The sequence below is a fragment of the Equus caballus genome, chromosome 1, assembly GCF_041296265.1.
Source record: "Equus caballus isolate H_3958 breed thoroughbred chromosome 1, TB-T2T, whole genome shotgun sequence".
Taxonomy (NCBI): Eukaryota; Metazoa; Chordata; class Mammalia; order Perissodactyla; family Equidae; genus Equus; species Equus caballus.
Genome location: NC_091684.1, coordinates 158,269,117 through 158,287,880, shown reverse-complemented (window position 1 = coordinate 158,287,880; position 18,764 = coordinate 158,269,117). Strand labels below are relative to the sequence as shown.

The 18,764-nt window shown below is 48.4% G+C and overlaps 1 protein-coding gene across 9 annotated transcripts in view; it reads right to left on the bottom strand.

The window, feature by feature from the left end:
- The window catches only part of FRMD5 (FERM domain containing 5), a 300,772-nt gene that overhangs the window by 8,579 nt on the left and 273,429 nt on the right, over positions 1-18,764 (bottom strand). For 8 of the 9 annotated variants that reach the window (XM_070237783.1, XM_070237773.1, XM_023618632.2 and 5 more), the window contains exons 7-13: positions 17,705-17,792; positions 9,310-9,398; positions 5,990-6,053; positions 5,297-5,388; positions 2,625-2,699; positions 1,986-2,054; positions 932-1,038 (exon numbers count right to left, since the gene is read on the bottom strand). In XM_070237783.1, coding sequence (XP_070093884.1) covers positions 932-1,038; positions 1,986-2,054; positions 2,625-2,699; positions 5,297-5,388; positions 5,990-6,053; positions 9,310-9,398; positions 17,705-17,792 — 584 coding nt within the window. The remainder of the gene's footprint in view (positions 1-931; positions 1,039-1,985; positions 2,055-2,624; positions 2,700-5,296; positions 5,389-5,989; positions 6,054-9,309; positions 9,399-17,704; positions 17,793-18,764) is intronic. The other variant, XM_070237763.1, reaches the window with a different exon arrangement.

Here is an 18,764-nt window from a genome sequence, read left to right as displayed (position 1 = left end):
ATCCTCCCAGGGGAGCAGCAGAGCGATGTCCTTCCTAATCTGAGCTGTTCTTCATTTTCATTAACAAGCAGCATCCCCACAGAAAGGGCAAAGGGCCTTCCCTCCCCAGCCTCCAGGACAGAAACAGGTGTGAAGCAATCCTACTGCTGTTTCCTGCTGCTTGAGATCTTCATGGTCCTACAAAAACATCATCTCTGGGAATGAAAGCATTCAGGTCACACCTGTATCCAGCCTGCAGGGCAAGCTGGGTCAGTGACAACAGCTGGAGGGCAATATTCCAAGAGTCTCCTGCCAGTATTAACTACCCAGAGACTGGAGAGGTATTGGCCTCTGCCGCTGGGCTGTCTAGTTCAGTGAAGATACCCAGACTTTGTCTCTCTTGCCATCTCCACCAATGGGAAGGAAGAGTAGAGAGACATGGGGCATGTTGGATTGCCTGAGACAATGTAAAGAATTCCTATAGCAAGAGGACAGATTTCTACAACTGAAGTAGAAGGTGGTGGCAGCTATTGGGATGCTTCAGAATCGAGAGTTTTCATTTCTCGGTTAACTGCCTCAGCCACCCTGATCCTTTAAGCTGTGGAGATTGGTCAGATCTGGAAAACAAGTGAAAAGCCTCTTGATGGAAAGCAATTTTAGAACTGCATGGAACCTGGTAGAGTCCTCATACACCGTCTCCCAAAGGTCTACCCCAATACTCAGATCTATAACCCCCTCCTGGACAACAGCTCTCGGCAAGGCTGGATGAGATTCCCTTTCACCTGACACCCAGCTGGTGTTCCCATGTACTGGGTGAAACCTTCTCCCTACCATTGGAGAAACTTGCTGCCATCTCTAATGCAAATTCACTTCTTTTCAAGGTCCCTGAGAGGAACTGGTCCAAGTCACGACTTGGAGGAACTCCGTGGTCATCTCCAGAGCTCAGGCTCACCTTCCATGATGGAGATGTGAACAGCTCTTCTCCGAGTCCTGGGGACACTGCTCAGCCTTGGGCCATGGGTTATGGAGGGACAGCTGCGGCTGGGAACCATGCCCGCTCTGAGGTTAAAGAAAAAGAGAAATCTGTTAACTCAGTGCATGTGACCACAGTCATGTGGTCAGGGCTCAGAGTTGAGGGGCGGCTACTGGAATGGCCTGGCTGTATTAAGTTTTGTTTTTTTAAATCTTTAATACCTGCTTTTTGTCTTTAGTCCCTGGATCCCAGTGAGAGGCACTGCTTCAAACTGGTACACCTCCTTACAGCCCAGACCCACTTGAACTTTTCTTTAGTGTGGCACTGGTGCCACTGGTCTCTGAGCAGGATTGTCAGGGAGTAGGGCCCAGGATAAGCAGTACTCCTGAACATATTTCTGAAGACCGATATGGAGCCTCCCCTGACTTCCAACAAAGGCTGCTGGTGGAAGGGGGCTCTGTGTGAAGGGGCAGGCAGTAATGCTCCCATTCCCAGAGGTCAGACTGGTTGGCAAACCCTTGCCCTCTTGGCCAATCATATTCTTTCTGGGTCTTATCAGGTTCTAGGAGATGGGTTTCTAGAAATGCATAATTTACAGTTATATATGAAGCACGGATCCCAAAACTGTATTTGACCTAGTGTGACAGGGCTGTGAGGCTATCCCTGGCTTCCTGTAATGGACTAATTCAAGAACCAATGAAATCTTGCTGCTTGGACACGTCCTCCATGGTCTATGACCAATTTCAGGACTTGAGAGGACAGGAGAGAATTACCTAGGAAGGTGGCTCCTGGGTCTGATGTACTGTCTGCAGTTAGCCTGCCCTCCCTCGTTCTCCATCAAGGCTCAGGGATATCAGCATCAGACTTCCCCACACCTTGAGCCGAGATGGGTCTCTTCACCCACTTCCGTCTTCTCCTTCCCCTTTTGGGAGTCTTTGTGGCCAGAATTGACACGGTACTCAAACTGCTGGCTCTTTTGAGGTTCCGGGATCTGAGCTGGAGTTGGTTTTGGGGGAAGCCCCTGGCAGCCTACCTGTGTATTTCTGGTGGCTCTCGTTTGATCTTGGCACTCGATTCCATTACTTCCTTTGCAACTCGGCCACTATAAGTAGTATAATAAAACAAGCAGCAAGAAATGAGACAGTGTTCCAGGACTGGACTCCTCTCCAAGGTCTCAGATACTTTGGCTGAATCGGGAAATGGCCTCTTTGGCCTACCCCTTCCCAATGTTTAAGTCACTGAGAAGGGCTTGCTTGCTGGGCTAAGAGTCCTAAGATGTCCTGACAGCTTATCTTAGAGAGCTCTCTATCTCTGGAGTCTTTGAGATCTTCCATTCTCATTTAGGAATGATTCCTCATTGTCCAGCATGTTCCAAAAATATTGCAAAAGAAGAGAAATCTTTAGATAGACATGAAAAAAATGACTGTTACAGTTCTTATTTTGCTCTGTTGTAAGGGAAGTTGGAGGAGATACGCATTTTAAACCCTACAGACCAAACAGCTGCAGAGAAGGAAAGAAATAGTCAAAGGCTTAGGAGAATTGGATGGAAACCTCAGGCTTTTCTGTAGGCTCCCAGTTTCTTTGTTCTCAAGGATAAGGACCACTGAGCCACTGTTCTCCAGAGAAGGGTCTGAAAATAGGTCCATAACGGTTACTTACTGTCACTATTTACCTGTATCGGAACCGGCTCCCTTTAAAGAATAAATTGCTGCTGGACACTGTGCGGACTTGGCTTGACTTCTCCAGCCTGCAGCAAGGCAAAGTCCAGTGTGACAGATGGCCTGCAACTGCCTCACAGGCCAAGGCAGCGCATTCCCAGCTCCTTCCGAAGGCTACTTGAGCAATCCCTTCAGGGAAAGGCCCCTCACAGCCCCGCTTGTCTCTGACTTTCCTTTAGGACCCAAGGGCTGTGCTCCCGGCCTCAGTGCTGGGGACAGTCATGTTGAAACCCACTTTGGTGTCAGGAGAGTGAGGCTCTCCAAGAGTGCTTCATGGGATTCACCAGGGGAACTGAGGGAATAAATGTTAGGGAAGATGCTCTGGGGGAATAAGAGAATGCCACCCACTCAGTCTCAGCCAGGCCACTTATTAGCAGTGTGACCTTCGGCAAATTTCCTTTCCTCTCCTAGCCTCAGTCTTCTTATCCATAAAATGATGGAGCTACGACTACTTGACCTCAGGAGTCCCTTCCAGTCCTAGTATTTGATGATTCACGTCCACCTCTGGGTAATTGTGGGTGGAGAAGAAAGGAGGGGCTGCTTTTCCTAGTCCATCTCCCTCTTGGAGAGTCCTACAGTATATTATCATATTAAAGGCTCTGAGAAGTCCTGAAATGAAGAAACTAGCTTAACTTTAATAAAAGTTCCATCATTTATTTCAATTTGGAACCATTCCCCCTACCCCAGAATGCCTATTAACATCACTTTCAAGGCTGTAGACAGCTGATGTGGAGACTCTGGAAGGCCATGGGCACTGTGAAATATCCTCTTGGGTGACCTCTCTGATCCCATAGCTCTCTCACACTTAGAAAAGGAAGCTGGGGCAGAACTGTCCAGAGTGAAGTCTCCCAAGACCCGACTCAGCCAACCATGCTCTGGGTGCCTCTACTGCTAACCCAGCTGGAACGGGTCTGGGTCTGAAGCCTTTGTCATGAGTGGGCACTGACTATGGAGGGAGCTGTCCCGCAATCCATGAATAACAGTTGCCAGGAGACACCATCCCTACCTGTCTCAGGGCTCTGTGAGGATCTGAGCCTACTTGCCCTCCTGCCCAAGCATATTCTTGAGTCTGACCCGCTCCCTTCAAAGCACTGGGCCAAAGGCAGGGCCAGGGACCTGCACGTGACAGATGCTCAGAGTGAGGCCAAAGTGGCCGCTGCTATAGACTTGGCAAAACTGGGGATCTGACCTAGGCTAGAAGCTTTTAACACTTAATTAGAACATTAAGTAATCAATGGAAAACAGTGAAAAATGACCTTGGTTTCCAGTGTAGGTGTTGACGGGGCTAGCTAAGTGTGGAGATCTGTTAATGGGAAGACTCAGAAACAGTTTGGTCACAGTTCAGTAGCACAGTTCTGTTCCCATGATACAGATGGAAAAACAAAGGCCTTCATAAATGGTGCTGAAAGTTTTCTTGGCTTTCCTTGGAGAGCCAGGGACTGAACAGGAGGGAAATTTGGTCATGTAAAAGTCTCTTCTGAGTGTCTTCTTCATAAGAAGAAAGAAGCCCACTCACATTAGAATTCAGGCTGCCCATTCAGTTCATCCCTGACGCTGGTATGAAATGCATAGAAATTATTAAGCAATTCGGGAAGCCTGCCCAAGAAACGGCTTGTGGGCTGTGGCCCTAGTAACGAGGAGGAGACCAATTCTGCTGGCTAGCATCCCATAGCAGCCAGCGGGTCGCAGAGTCTGCTCACTGGGGAGGAGCGTGGTGACCACCCCTCAGCCCAGAGCAATTCTGTTCTCTCCAGGATCCTTCAGGGGCGGAATATACCAGACACTCTGTCTTCTGTTGTCCCGATTAAGATACAGCTTATTAAAGCATAAGTCATTGCATTCTATTTTTAAAACAAGACCAAGGGTTTTACTGAAACATACTTTATCTGGCATCACCCCAGTTTCTCGATGGCTATTTCTTTACTCCCTAATGCTTTTATAACCACTTTCTTAATCAAAGAAAACTGAGCACAAAAGCTTCATGTACTTTACAAAACGTTTTGGTAAGCAAACTTCTTGCCTTTGGCTGAAAGCTGGCTTCTCAGTAACAGACAAGTTCTTGCCCCCTCCAACTACCCCACCCTAGGCTCCTGGGCAGTTGGCCTGTTATTGGCAACACCTCTGGCAGTGACACACCAGGAAGCACTGGCATCAACCCCAGCTCAGCACTAGGCCATCCGCTGGGGAGTGGGCCCCATGTCTCTCTAAGGCTTAGGGAGCTGCTCCAGGCTGTGCCTCCTCCTTCACGGAGCTGCTGTATTCTGGGCCTCCCAGGGCTCTGAATGGCTCCACAGAACCAACTTACTTCAAGTCAGGCACCCATGGGCTTTTTCTGGCCCAAGCCTTACCCTGAAAAGACCCAAAACTACTTTGCCACGTGGGGCTGTCCAAGAACGTCGAAAGGCAGACCACTTGGGCAATTCTGCTGAGACGCATTCCCAGACCTCAGCTCTGTCCCTCCAGGGGGTACAGACAGATGCCCAGAAAGGGGTCTGAGTTTCATAAGGAAGCCCAGCCTTGTCATCTCATTTCTCCTTTCTCAGTTTCCTGTCCATCATTCCTCTAAAAGTAGCTTTTATGACTCTGGCTCTGATAAAGGCAGTCCCCGTCACATATGTCCACTCACTTGTAGAAGGCTTGGTTCTCGATTCCACATTTCCAGAGGTGCTTGCAGGCTTCTGGAGTTGGAGCAAAATATGTGAGAATAATTTTCTTTTCCTACAAAAAATCCCACATAGAAATAGCTGAGTGTAAATGGACAAGTGAAGGGTGACGTAGGCCAGGACACCGACCTCTAAGCTGTCTGAGGGCTCCCCATGACTCCTGGGGGAGGCTTCAGATGGGGCAGGGGCTGCCTGGCAGCTGGCTAGTTGGAAGGGAAGACAAGGCCGACAGGACCCACTGGGGCCGAGCTCAGTTCAGCGTATAAGTTCACACCTAGCAGGTCCAATCAAAGTAAGTCTCAGCTGGCACAAGTTGAACCAAGAGAGCCTTCACCAGAGAAAGTGGCACTCTCATCTGGAATTTTCTTCTTTATTTTTTTTGTATTTATCATCTTTTTGGAATTTTCAAATGGAAGCAAAAGAATCTTACTTTGACTGCAGCTCCTGGAGGTATGGAACTTCTGGGTGTCACCAGCCTCCCTGAGGAAGTCCTGTGCTCCAGAGCCTAGCCACTTCCCCATCCCTTACCTCCAGGTCTTGGCTTAGCATGCAGGTGGCTTAGCTCTACCTGGATGGACCACTTTGGTTCAGCCCTGGCCATCAGGAACCAACCCAGTGGCCCAGCCCTCCCTGAAGAGAAGGAAGTCAGCACTCACCTCTTTCTGACTTACGTATAAATAGAAAGTCTTTCCTTCAAATTTCAGCTTGGTCACCTCATTCCTAGAAGCACAAAGAGAGCACCTGTCACCTCACTGTGGGCTGCTTGTTCAAAGCTAAGTCTTGTAGATGCACAGCCCACCCCGACTGGAAGGGGCTCCAGGCACAGACACAGTTTTAGCCAAAATTAGAACTGAAACAAGACAGCAGCGCAGTAGCCTTAGAGAACAGTTGTTGGAACAGTTCAATCCAAAAGTTTTCTGGTCAATCACACTATAATAATAGGGTGATAGGATTTCGGGCTCATCAACAGTGGCTGTAAAGGGAAACATTTGCATGGAGAGTGAGTCTAGCTAGAGTGGTCCTGGCCATTTCACGATTTGGTTCATAACACAGGTGCATATCTGGATGGGACTGTCAAACGTAAGATGCCACAGGTAGCTGATGAGGCCAAAGTTCAAGATACAGCAAATAATGAAAACATTGCAACCAGGTTCTGAGGGAGTTGAGTCTTTCAATTGACTGTGCCACTGGATGGAAAATGCAGTTTAATGCAGACAATGTCAAACGATCTCAAGGGGTGGGGTGGGGTGGGCGGGGCAACATACCAAAGAGAGAGAACAGATTACATGGAACAGTCATGCAGCGTACTGACCAGGAAAGGGGCTTAGGGGTTTTTGTAGAAAAATCCTTGAAGCCACCAGCCCAGTGAATGGCTGCAGTAAAAGAGGCAAACAGGATACTGGGGTACGTCACCCGCGGGACAGACACAAATCAGAAGAAGTGACATGGTTACTGTACATGGCACGGCTTAGACCTCACCTCCACATACTGCTCTCAGCCTTGGTTACACTTACAAAATGTAAAAGTGACTGGGGTTTTAGGTGGATGTCCCTGAGAGCCAGAGAACTAGGCTTCAGCATTGGTCACTCCTCACTTCCCTTCCAATTGCCTGACACAGCTGCCCTCTGGAGCCCAAAGGCCCTCCCACTTCACTGGCAGCAGAGTCTTTATTTTTCTACCCATGTGGGATCCCCAAAGAGGTCTGACCATGCATATCGGCCTCTACTTGACTTCTTCCTCTTTGCAATTTCTAGGGAGATTTCCTTAATATCCTAGGAAGTAGCAGAAAGGTGGTGAGAACCACACACCTAATTTACTGCTGGACAGAAGAACATCCCTTGTTCCCTGGAAATCATGGCTGGGTCAGGATGAGAGTTCGCAACTGCTGACCACTAGTTTTGAGCTAATACAAGCCACGTGGTATTCCTTCCCTGTTTGATTCCCTCCCAATCCATCTCTCTCATACACAGCATTCAATAAATATCAATTGATTAATATACAAACAAGCACACAGATCATCTAGGCTTCAACAAGCAAGATAGGAAAATAAGGACTTTTCTATTGGAAGTGAGATTGGGTTTATATCTATTATTTTAAAGTCAAGACAGTGAAGAGGAGACTTCCTGAAAAGTGGGATGGGAGATAGGCCATAGGTTGAAAAGGGTCTAGCAGAACGGGGTGAGCATTAGGGCTTCTGGAGGGGTAGGGACACTTTAAGGACGGTAACAGCTGTGTCCTACTTGTTTCTAGCTAAACATGCCCCCTACCAGGGATGAAATGAGACAACTATCCTGGTTAGAGTGTGGCTCAGGATCCAGGCCCTCTAAGGAACATCAGACACTCCAGCTGTATCCAGGCAGCGAGTGCTCCTCACTGGGAGAGTGGTGGCCTGACTCTGCTCATTGTCTTTTAAGGAAAAGTATCTTGGGGGCCAGCTTGGTGGCGCAGTGGTTAAGTTCGCACGTTCTGCTTTGGCAGCCCGGGGTTTGCCGGTTCGGATCCTGGGTGTGGACTTACACACTGCTTGTTAAGCCACGCTGTGGCAGGCGTCCCACATATAAAGTAGGGGAAGATGGGCATGGATGTTAGCTCAGGGCCAGTCTTCCTCAGCAAAAAGAGGAGGATTGGTAGCAGATGTTAGCTCATGGCTAATCTCCCTCAAAAAAAAGAAAAGAAAAGAAAAGAATTTTGTTGGACAGGAGACCCCAAACTCTTACATCTTCACCCATAGAGTGCAGTGAGTGGCCTAGCAAATGGGGGTGTTGAAGTGTACACTGTTTCCTCCATTGCAGCAGGCTGCCTTGTGAATGGCTGTTTTTCTGGGGGTGGCACCTGGTTGGGCACATCTGAGGAGCAGTGTCACTAGCACTCTGGTTGACCATCATATTGCCACTTTTCACAAGAGTGGTAAGCGTTGGAAAGGCGGTTTTTGTGCACAAGCTCAGCAGGGGAGCTGAGGAGGACATGGGAGGATAGACGCCCTTCAGTACCCCCAGCAGGAAGCTTGCCAGGAAGCAGTTCTGTCCTCAGATTCCCCATTAGCTCTTCTGGAGAAGGCAAAGGAACCATGACAGGAGCAGGTTTCTCAGCTGAGCTCTGCTGAGCCAAGGAAATCCACTTGTCCAAGTCCATGGGAGGAGTTTGCCACCTTAGACTTCGCAGTCTAAGGCCCAAGAAGGCACAGAAATCACAGGGGCATAGTAGAATATGCAACATGTTCTGATGAGGCCAGAAAAAGGGTCTCCAGGAGAGACAAATGTCCATCAACAAACCAGAGTCTGTAGCGCATCAGCACCCAGAGCCATGCAGAACACACCCCAGACAGATGGGGCAGAGAGGAAGCAGTTCAGAGTAGCTTCAGTTGAGGCAGTGGCTCTTGCCTACTAGAAATGGGAGTGGGAGAGGGAATAAAGAGTGGGGATGTCACTCCTGGAGGTTGAGGACACCTAAGCTCCAAAGAGGAATGAGAGAGAGACGGAGCAGCTTCTGTGCTCTTGGAGGCAGTGTCCATGGTGGGGGGCTGGCCCGAGGAGGGTGTTTTGCCAGAGCAACAAGGTAACTTATATGTGCCTCAGGGGTCACTGTGAACACCTCCTTTGTTAGGAGACTGGATAAAGGAGTAAGCATTCATGCAGATGCTATGGCCCTCAGTGGGGGACAGTCCTGAGGACTCAGTTCTCATGGGAACTTTGCTTCCCTAACATTGGCTCCAGCCCCAGGCTGCTCATCCTACCTAGAAATCAACTTCCCACACCTTCCTCTCTCTGGAGAGGCTGTTGGCTCTCAGGAACACCCCTCTGGAAGAATAGGATCCCTAGGAAGAGACCACTACCTTCATCAGATACCATAATGGATGCAAGGCTTTGGAGAGGGCTCAGAACCATAACTACCCAATCACAGACAAAGGACACGGGAACCACAGCCCTCCCCAGTGGGTGAGGTATAAAAAGCCTGTTTTGGAAATGAAGATACTCACCATTTAATGAAGTGGACCCTCTTATTTCCTTGCAGAACAACAAATCCAAAAGGAGTGAAGGCCAGAAATGCAGCATTTCCTGACACATCCTGCAACACAAGACTTCTCATCAGGGTGATGCAGGCATAGAAGTGAAAGCGTGAGAAACACAGTTGTTCATCGCTGATACAGGGTTAATACCTGGTAGTAGGTCACAGAGGGAAGAGCATAGCCTTTGGAAGAAACAAGCAAATTACTTACCTTAGCCTCAGTGGCCTTAACTGTAGGTTGTAGATTATAATTTCATCAATTTTAGAAGGCTGTTATGAACATCCAAAGAGAATGGCAAACCCTCACATATTGCTGGTGGAATTATAAAATGGGGCAATCACTTTGGAAAACAATTTGGAAGTTCTTCAAATTGTTAAACACAAAGCTACCATATGACCCAGCAATTCTACTCCCAGGTATGTTCCCAAGAGAACTGAAAACATAAGTTCAATGTTCATAGCGGGATTATTCCTAACAGTCAAAAAGTGGAAACAGTCCAAATGTCCATCAGCTGATAAATGAATAAACAAAATGTGATACATCCATACAGTGGAATACGATTCTGCAGTAAAAAGGAGTGAAGTACTGATGCACGCTACAACACGGATGAACCTCAAAAACATGCTAAGTAAGCCTCCAGTGACAAAAGATCACATGTTGTATGATTCCATTTATATGGCACGTTCAGAACAGGTAAACCCATAGAGACAAAAAGATTACTGGTTGGCAGGGGCTGTGGGGAAGGGGTGATGGGGAGTGACAGCTAATAGGGTTTCTTTTTTGGGGTGATGAAAATGTTCTAAAATTAGATAGTGGTGATCACTCAATGAATATACTAAAAAATACTGAGTTACACACTTTAAAAGTATGATTTTTTAATGTGTGAATTGTATCTCAAAAAAGCTGTTAGAGAGAGAATGGCACTTATCATTTGCATGGTGGCCCTACACACTGGGCTCGCTCAGGAAGGTTTAGCTGAAGAAAAGAAGCAACCAGTCAATTGGAACAGCCATTCAGCCCTACGGTGCCTGAACCAACAAAGAGGCCTCCTAGTCACCTGTCACCATCAGTTTGTAAAGACCAGGCTTGAAGTTCTGCTGAGCAAAGGAGGAGAAGGTCCAGGTCATCGTTCCCTCACATGGGGAATGAGCTCTGTGAGGACCAGGCCTTTTCTCTGCTAGGACAGGGCACAGAAAGCCAGTTGATGCACTGTGGTCTCTCAGAGGAGCCTCCTTTACGATGGGGGCCTCAGGTGAGAAATTTCTCTGTCAGGGTTTGAATGTGTTCAGGTGGCTAGAAAATTATGCCAGGATGCTGGTCAAATGTGCGTGCAGGACAGCTGTCTGGGGGGCATGGGGTTGGGGTCGGGGTCAGGGACCTGGCATGAAGCATGCAAGTGGGGGTTGTGGCTGTCAGGCTCTTCCAGTCTTTCCCACCCCCAGGTTTGCCTGCCTGGCACAGGTCTTCAGCCTCATCAGTCCTAAGAACAGTGAAGTCCCCTCAGGCCCTCATGAGCCTTGCCTCAGGAAAAATGGTTTGGCCTTAAAACTGTCTCTTAGAGTCAGGGTTACAGGTGTGAGTGTCTGGGCCCAGGAAATAAACTGTTTTGCAAACATTTCCAAATAACATATTGTTGTTATTATCCTCGCCTCAGGGTCTGTCGTGACCCCAACACTTGGCTGCAAGTACAATGTCATTCAAACCAAGGGCAAAAGGCTGTTTAAAAATAACCTGAATGGAGATACTGAAGCCATGGGGTTGGATCTCCTCCTGCCTGTCATCAGCGCTTGGTGACCTGTTAATACCTGAGCATCAGCACTGCGCACAGTCCCTGCCAGGGGCACCAGTGCTAACCCAGCAGGTTGGCAGAGATCTGGGGCAGGAGGCTGGCCTCTGAGGGAAGAATGCCTGGGAGAAGGGGTGAGGGAGGTCTCTGCTTGCAGGGAGGCAGCCTGCCTCAGACAGAGGGTGGGCACCGACAGGCCTTCCGCTCACTGTGCAGGCAGGACCCAAGGAAGTCCTACAACTGCAGGTTCAGAAAGACAGAGACTTGAAGGTGGAGACCTTACTTTATTTGGACTCATACAACAGGCCCGCAGGAAATGCTTATTAGATGATGGTGTAAGACAGTGAGGTAGGCAAGAGGGGCCAGTGTTTCTGCCGTGGGGGGTACATATATGGGCAAAAACAAGGGGGGAAGACACAAGTGTGGAGGTGGGGAAGGTGTCTTACAGTGCTCTCTGAGAGAGAGGAAAGGCCTAGAAGGAAAAACAGGTGGAAGGATGGAAACGCAGGGTCGGGCCTGCTGAGGACTGTGGATGGCGGGGAATAAAAAGTAGGGAAGAGAAGCAGGGGGTTGGCGGGGAAGGGCCTTCTTCTTGCACCCCCGACCCCCGCAGCCAAGGCAGGGCAGAAGAGCACCTGCGCCATGACCACGGCTCCGGTCAGACCACGCAGGCTCAGGTTCTGGCTCTGCCACTCACAGCCTGTGTGACCTTACCAGGTCCCTCGTTTCTCTGTGGTTCTGATTCCTTGTTGTAAAACTAGGGTTGATAATATTAACTACCTATTACATTGTGCTTCATAGGCACTGAATATATGCTAGTGGTTGTGTTGTTGTCAATATTACTATAGCTGCTACTAATTAGATTTGTTCAACTGAAGACAGAATCTTTTTTTAAAAAAATCTAACATTTTACTATTTTTCCTGATGTTGATGGGTTTCAATTTTGCGAGTTAGGAAATGAGGGTGTGGGAATTGGGGTAGAAAGGGAGATGTCACTCATTGTTAGGGGACCATGGAGAAAAGGAATCTCGATGATACATTTGGGATTTGGGGTGAAAGTGAAGTGGGCAGGAGGGGAAGGAGACAGGCTGCGACAGAGATCTGCGAGGCATCCCAGTGACAGGCCCCTCTGGCCAGAGCAAAGGGGACAGAAGGTCCTCTCCTGAGCTGGGCGGTGCTGGCCAGGTTACCTGATTGGCAGTGTCCATCTGCACTGTCCAGACACCTCAGGGCTGGCTCTCTTGACCTGGCTGATTTGGACCAGGGAGCAAGCTGGGAACAAACCCTGATTAGACACCACCTCATTCCAGTAAGGAATAATAGCACCTTGAGCAATCCCAATCCAGTCTCTCCTGTGAGGAGAGCCATTCTCCAACTGCTTCCACTGCAACAGTTGCAGACGAAGGCCGCTACTAGGCCCCAGCACCTGGGCATCCACAGGGACAGAGGGCAGCTGGAATGTTTGTTACTTGTCTCTGGCACGTGAGGAGTGGGACTTGGAATTACAGCGACAAACCTCACATCTGTACCAGCATGAAAACACAAACAGGCAGCCACTCTGACACCTTCTCTGGAACTTTTCCAGTTTCTTCTATCTAACGTGTCATTCTTGTTGTGAGTCTGCCCTTGGGATCTGTGTGTGAAAGGACAAGTTATATGACAAAAAGAGAAGGAAATGAGGACGAGGAAAGAAGTGACACAGAGAGCAGTAACCTGTTCCTTAGATCTTCCATCTTATCAAGCTGGGGTCTGTCTTTCCTCCCTGTCTCCTTCCCATCCTGATGAAATCAGTATCCACAGGACTGAGCCACTAATGCATCTGGGAGGTGGAATAAAAACTCAGGTCTTGACAGCCACATAGTAGGTATCACCAGCCCCACTCTACATCAGAGAACAGTAAGAATTCAGTTCACTTCTACAGTTGTGAGGCAAAAAATTTGTTTTCAATTTTTTATCCTATGCAAAGAGATTCAGTCCTGGTTTAGGACTCCAGCTCTACTTCTTATTTGCTCTGTGAGTTACTTAACTTCTCTGAACCTCAGTTTCTTCATTTGTAAAATGAGGACAGAGATTGAGAAATATCACTTCCATCTGATTTTAGGGAGATGGCCCAAATGAGTCATTGCCAGGACATGGCCAACAGTGTTTTACTTGGAGAGCAGATGGATTTGCACTGAGTGTTCATATGGAACCCACCATTAAACTTGACCTACATCAATTCATCATCATCAAAGTTCACCCTAAGATGATCACTCTGCCCAGAAAAGGATTTTTGTTTCTTTTTTAAAGATTTTTTTTAAATTATTTTTTTCCTTTTTCTCCCCAAAGCCCCCCGGTACATAGCTGTATATTCTTCATTGTGGGTCCTTCTAGTTGTGGCCTGTGGGACACCGCCTCAGTGTGGTTTGATGAGCAGTGCCATGTCCACGCCCAGGATTTGAACCAACGAAACACTGGGCCACTTGCAGCGGAACGTGCAAACGTAACCACTCGTCCATGGGGCCGGCCTCCAGAAAAGGATTTTTGGAAATCACAGCATTGACTGGTTCTTGGAAGTAGGGACATCTGGCCACCTTTGCGCAGTACCCACAGGTTCCGCCTCTGGATACAATGAAGTAGGCTTCTGTCTGCTGCCACCCCAGAGGACAACCTGGGTGTGACAGAGTCAAGACCATGGCATTCTTGTGGTTACGCCTCTCAGGCTCATCCAGTCCCCTCTCAAGAGCCTGATTTAACCTAATTCAATCTGGGTGGATGAAGCCTTTATTATTCTTTAAAAACCTTAGGGAAGAAGATTCCACATGCTCCTCCAGACACTTATGCCCACTGCTGAAAGAGCTTGTAGCTGGGAACCTTTACCTTAAGTCAATCATGAAAAGCACCCAGTTTCAACATACTTAAACATGGCCACAAGAAACTAGAGTGGAAATGAGGAGGCGGTGGCACCCCGTAAGAGGCTTGGCGTCACCCTATGACAGCTCAGAAATGGAAATATTGATGGAAACTTGCCACTTAAGTGGCTTTGGTCAAATTCTTCATTTCAGCAGTAAACTGAACACTCTCCACAGTGCAGCCAAGAGGGGCCCACCTGAGGATGAGGGCGAGCCATCAATGTTCCTTCTTGTTCTGTTTCTCTGAAGTCAGGGGCAACTTGTCAAGATGGGGAAGGGGGTTTGTTTAGATAGGAGCCTAGGTAGCTAGATTATGAAAGTAATGATCCAATTTTAAGGGCAGAGGAATGACACTGTAATTTTATTTATATAGTTGATCTAACTTAGATCCTGCTGAAATCAGTTTTTTCCTGGTCTATACAGAATAGATACAAAGCCACTTGGTGAACTGACATTAAATTTGTATATAATGATTTCAGTAGTCTCGTAGGTTTTTGTCTCTATCAGAACTGGCAGTGAGTCTCACCTTGTTCCTAAATAAATGCCATCTCTCCAGAAGGAAGACCACGAATGATAACTTAAAGAGCACAGCACTGAGACTCAGACAATTTGAGGTTCGAGTCCCAGTACTGTCCTTACCAGTGACTCTGGACATGTTATTAGTCCCTCAGAGGCTCAGTGCTTTCATCTTGAAAAGAGGACAGAAATATCTTCTTGGCAGTATTGTAAAGATTAAATGAGATAGTGTATGTAAGTGCCTAGCACATGCAGGCTCTGAATAAATGGCACCTTCATGACTCATAATAAGGCTGGGTACCGGCTAGTATCTGTGATGGATCTGACCACTCCATAAACCTCAGCAAGGCAGGAGGCCCAGGGCCCTGTGGAAGGAACAAGATGGTGGCTCCTGTGGTTGGAGATGTGTCAGGGCTGGGCAACAGGGACAACACTGGCTGCCAGTGGTTTGCTCCACTCTCCTCCTGCAGCTGCAGGCTTGCTGTGCGGGGAGCTCCTGCCAGGAGTTGGGGGCTGAGAGCAGATGTAGGGAGCTCAGCACAGCTTGTGCAAGTTCAGAGTTTGGCTATTATTGTGAGCCAGCTGGCTACTGGAGCCCCTTGGCTGTCCCACCCAGAGTTGGTAGGATCTCCTCTTCCTAGTCCCAGAGCCAGACCAGGACACTCTGGGCCAAAAGAAACCATCAGTGTGGACAGGAAGAACAGCAGCTTTTTAATCAGTCCAGGAAAGCGGAGCCCAGCCGAAGTGTTGTTCTGCTCTCATTTAATTATCAAAACGATTCCTCTTCTTCCGTCCTCCCTAGGGCTGCATGCCCCAGATTCCCTGGGCCCAGTAATTGCCTCTCTGTTAATAGAAATCATCAGTATTTATTACAGTGAGTGCTCCAGCTTATTTCAGCTCTCTTTGTAGCAGCATTAAGGCGAGCGCTTGGTAGCATATCACCAAGTGACTCTACTTAAAAACAAGAGTAAAGGCTCCCGAACTGTTCTCCTTGCTCAGGAGGCTCTGAGCCAGAGCCCAATGAGATGAGCTGAGGGACCATGTGTGGGGTCTGCAGCAGGGCCCCGACCTGGCCCTGGGTGAGCAAGAAGTACAGGGCCCAGTAACAAGGACTGGAAACCCAGTGAGAAGACTGCTCCCACCTTCTCCTGAGAGGAAGTCTCCTGGGGGCTTCTGCTCCTTATAGATACATAAGCACGGCAAGTGACTTGAATTGAAATTCTTGTTCTCCCACTCAGGCCTTGTAAATTGTGGCCTCCTGGAACTTTCATCTTCTTATCTATAAACCAGGAAAAATAATATCTACGTCCCAGGGCTGGCATGAGGATTAAGTGAGACAATAATGGGAAAGGATTCCAGTGAGCCTGCCAGGGAAGGCATGCCACAAACGTCTCTTCCCTCCTTCCTTCTGGGAGTTGAAATGATACGATATATGGGATTGGGCCTTGCACAGTGCCTGGTCGTCCTTTCTACAGCCTCTTCAGATTCTGTGTCCAATGACAGACAAACTCATGAAAGAGAGGGCTGAGCCAGGAGCCCCGCAGTCCTAGGGTGCATGTGACTTTGGACTGGACACCAGGCTGGCTGCCGCCATAGCTTCCATACCCACATGGGCAACAGTGGAGATCCCTACCCACCTCTACTCAGCTGTGCTCAGGTTCACTGTCTGCCCATCTCTATGTGCTGTTAGGTGAGAGCCCTGCCCAGGGACCCATCTCTGAAGAGGTGGGCACTCTGTGTGGCTTCAAGGGGACTGGGCAGGGTTTGAGTCAAACTCAGAGGTGACCTGGCACCTTCTGATGACTGTATCTATCTTTAGGCAGCTATGTCTTTTAAGGTTCTTAAGTGACTCAGCAGTTCAGGGAGCATAGGTATTGAGTACCTACTGTACTCACACAGATGAGGAAAGCAAGGCTCAGAGAAGGCTCCAAAGGCCCTGGTAGGTAGAAGACGAGTACTGAAGCTGAGGCTAGCTGACTTCTAAGGTCTCTTCAGTCCTGTGCAGGGCCCCTCCTGACAGTAGCTGAGCAATTTATGGAGGTTAAACTACACCAGTTATGCAGAGGGCATTATTTAGGAAGCTTTGCTAATTCATTTGTAAATATCTGTCTATCACTTTTTTGGTATAAAGAGGTATGAATGTGTTTTCTGACAGTGCTGGCCTCCAAGAACACAAGAGTCATCTAGCAGTAGGCTGTGCTGGTGGATAGGGAACCAAGGAGTGGGGAAGGTGGCCAGGGTTTCTGAGCGCCAGAATGTTCTCAAAGTTCATATTTGAAGTTTCAGCATTAAATTTTATGCAAGAACAAATTACTGTCACCTTACCAGGGAGCTAAGGGAAATGCAACTCTGTCCCCACATAACTGGGTTTCTTGGTTTCTATTCTATTAATTTTTGTTGGAAACTTATGATGTCCCCTCACCTATTAGGAAGACAGGGTCAGTGTCCTCCTGGTCCCATTTAGTTTTACTAGTCGTACGGGGGCCTCTCCAGTAGTGGAAAGAGAGAGGCAAAAGTTTGGAGAAGCTGAGGCAGAGACCAGGAGTGTCAAAGCAACTGGGACGCGGAGAAGAAGTGGAGGTCATGGGTCTCCAGTGCTGTCCGCAGTGACTGTTGCTGCTCGAGCTCATCTCCCAAATGCCAGACACATGTGAGTAATTACAGAGGTTTTCTCTGGGCAGAGCCTCCCCGGCTGGTTCCTGTCTCACCCTCACAGCGCATAATGGAATTAAATGCGACTCCACTGCAGCTCCGCCCAGTGACTTGCTGCAGTCAATAAAACCCACTCTTGGAAAGAAACTAGATTACAGGTCAGCGAAGGGTGGGAAGTCCGCTGAGCTGTCTCTGATCATTCCCTGTGGGGGGCCTTCCACATTCCTCTTCTCTTCATTTCCACCAAATTACCCACTGCTGCCAAAGTGGGGCCCCGGTTTTGGATCTGTTATTCAGATTGACTTTGCCTCAGACCCTCCGACATTGATGTGGCACCAAAAAATTATGCAGCATGGAATCCAGAAGAGTTTTCAAAATGAGACATTTCTCTGGCATCTGTCACTAAAAGAGCCAATCATCCAGATATTGAAGGGCCGGTGGCGCAGGCATGTGGCCCACCCTCCTGGCGCCCTCCAGAGGAGGCAAGGTCAGCACAGTCTCCAACAAGGGGGGCTCTTACCTTACATGGATGAGGGTCCACCCCGTATGTCTCCAATGTCTGTGCTTTTCTTAAAAAGTTCAGCTCTGATGTTGCTGGTGTTTGACCACTGGAATATAGAAAATGAGATTTTAGAGTTTCCTGTCTCCATACGTCCCTGAGGTAAACTCATTATTAAGAAGTACTCAGGGTGAGTCTCCAATTTGTCGAGAGTCTGCTCCCTGCTCTGTTCTAGGACCAACTTCAGAGACTCCTGTCTCAGGTCAAAAACTCAGATGTCTTTAGACTGAGGAAGGCTACATAATGAATGACATGGGCTGAGTGTAACAATGGAGAGTGGTGGGGACTGTGACAAACCAGGGAGTGCTACTGCATCTAATGGGGGCAGCTGCTCCTCAGTTCCAAGACTGTAGTCATGTGGGAATTCAGGGCCCAGCATTGCTAGATGTGATTTTTAAAGAGAAGTCAGAGATACTAATTTTTTATGATGTTTCACAATTTTGAATAGTATGGGGGCAAACAAAACACATCTATAGGCTGGCTGCAAGCCATGGGTGTCTCATCTGTGATCTGATCTAGACTGAAATACAAAGAAGGGGCCTGTATATCTTGCTGGCACTGCCTAACCCTCTTCCTTTACCAAAAGGAAACATGGGAATGGAGGGTGACGAGACACTGTAGGAGACAGCGCTGAGCTCGCCAGACTCCACAATAGCTCTGTTTGTCCACAGGGTGATGACTATGAAAAGGAAACAAGCAGAAAAAGGAAGATACCAGCCCTGGCGCCAAGCCATCTGAAGGGGCCTTTAGCATCATTCTCCTCCCAGCTGCCTCTTTAGCAGGTGTGTTGATGAGCTCGACACAGAACCAGTGGCAGTATCACCATCAGGCTCCCTCAGGGTCCAGAGCCCTGGTGAGACAGATGTACTTCTACAGATGTGGGGTTGGCTTCGGTGTGAGGAGGGGTGCGCGGTTTGTGAAGCCAGCAACAACTCTGATGACTGGTGGGCAAGACTGCAAGTTGTTCATTTCTAAGTTCATCATTTGCCTCCAGTAACAGGGCCGGAAACAAGCCAACCCA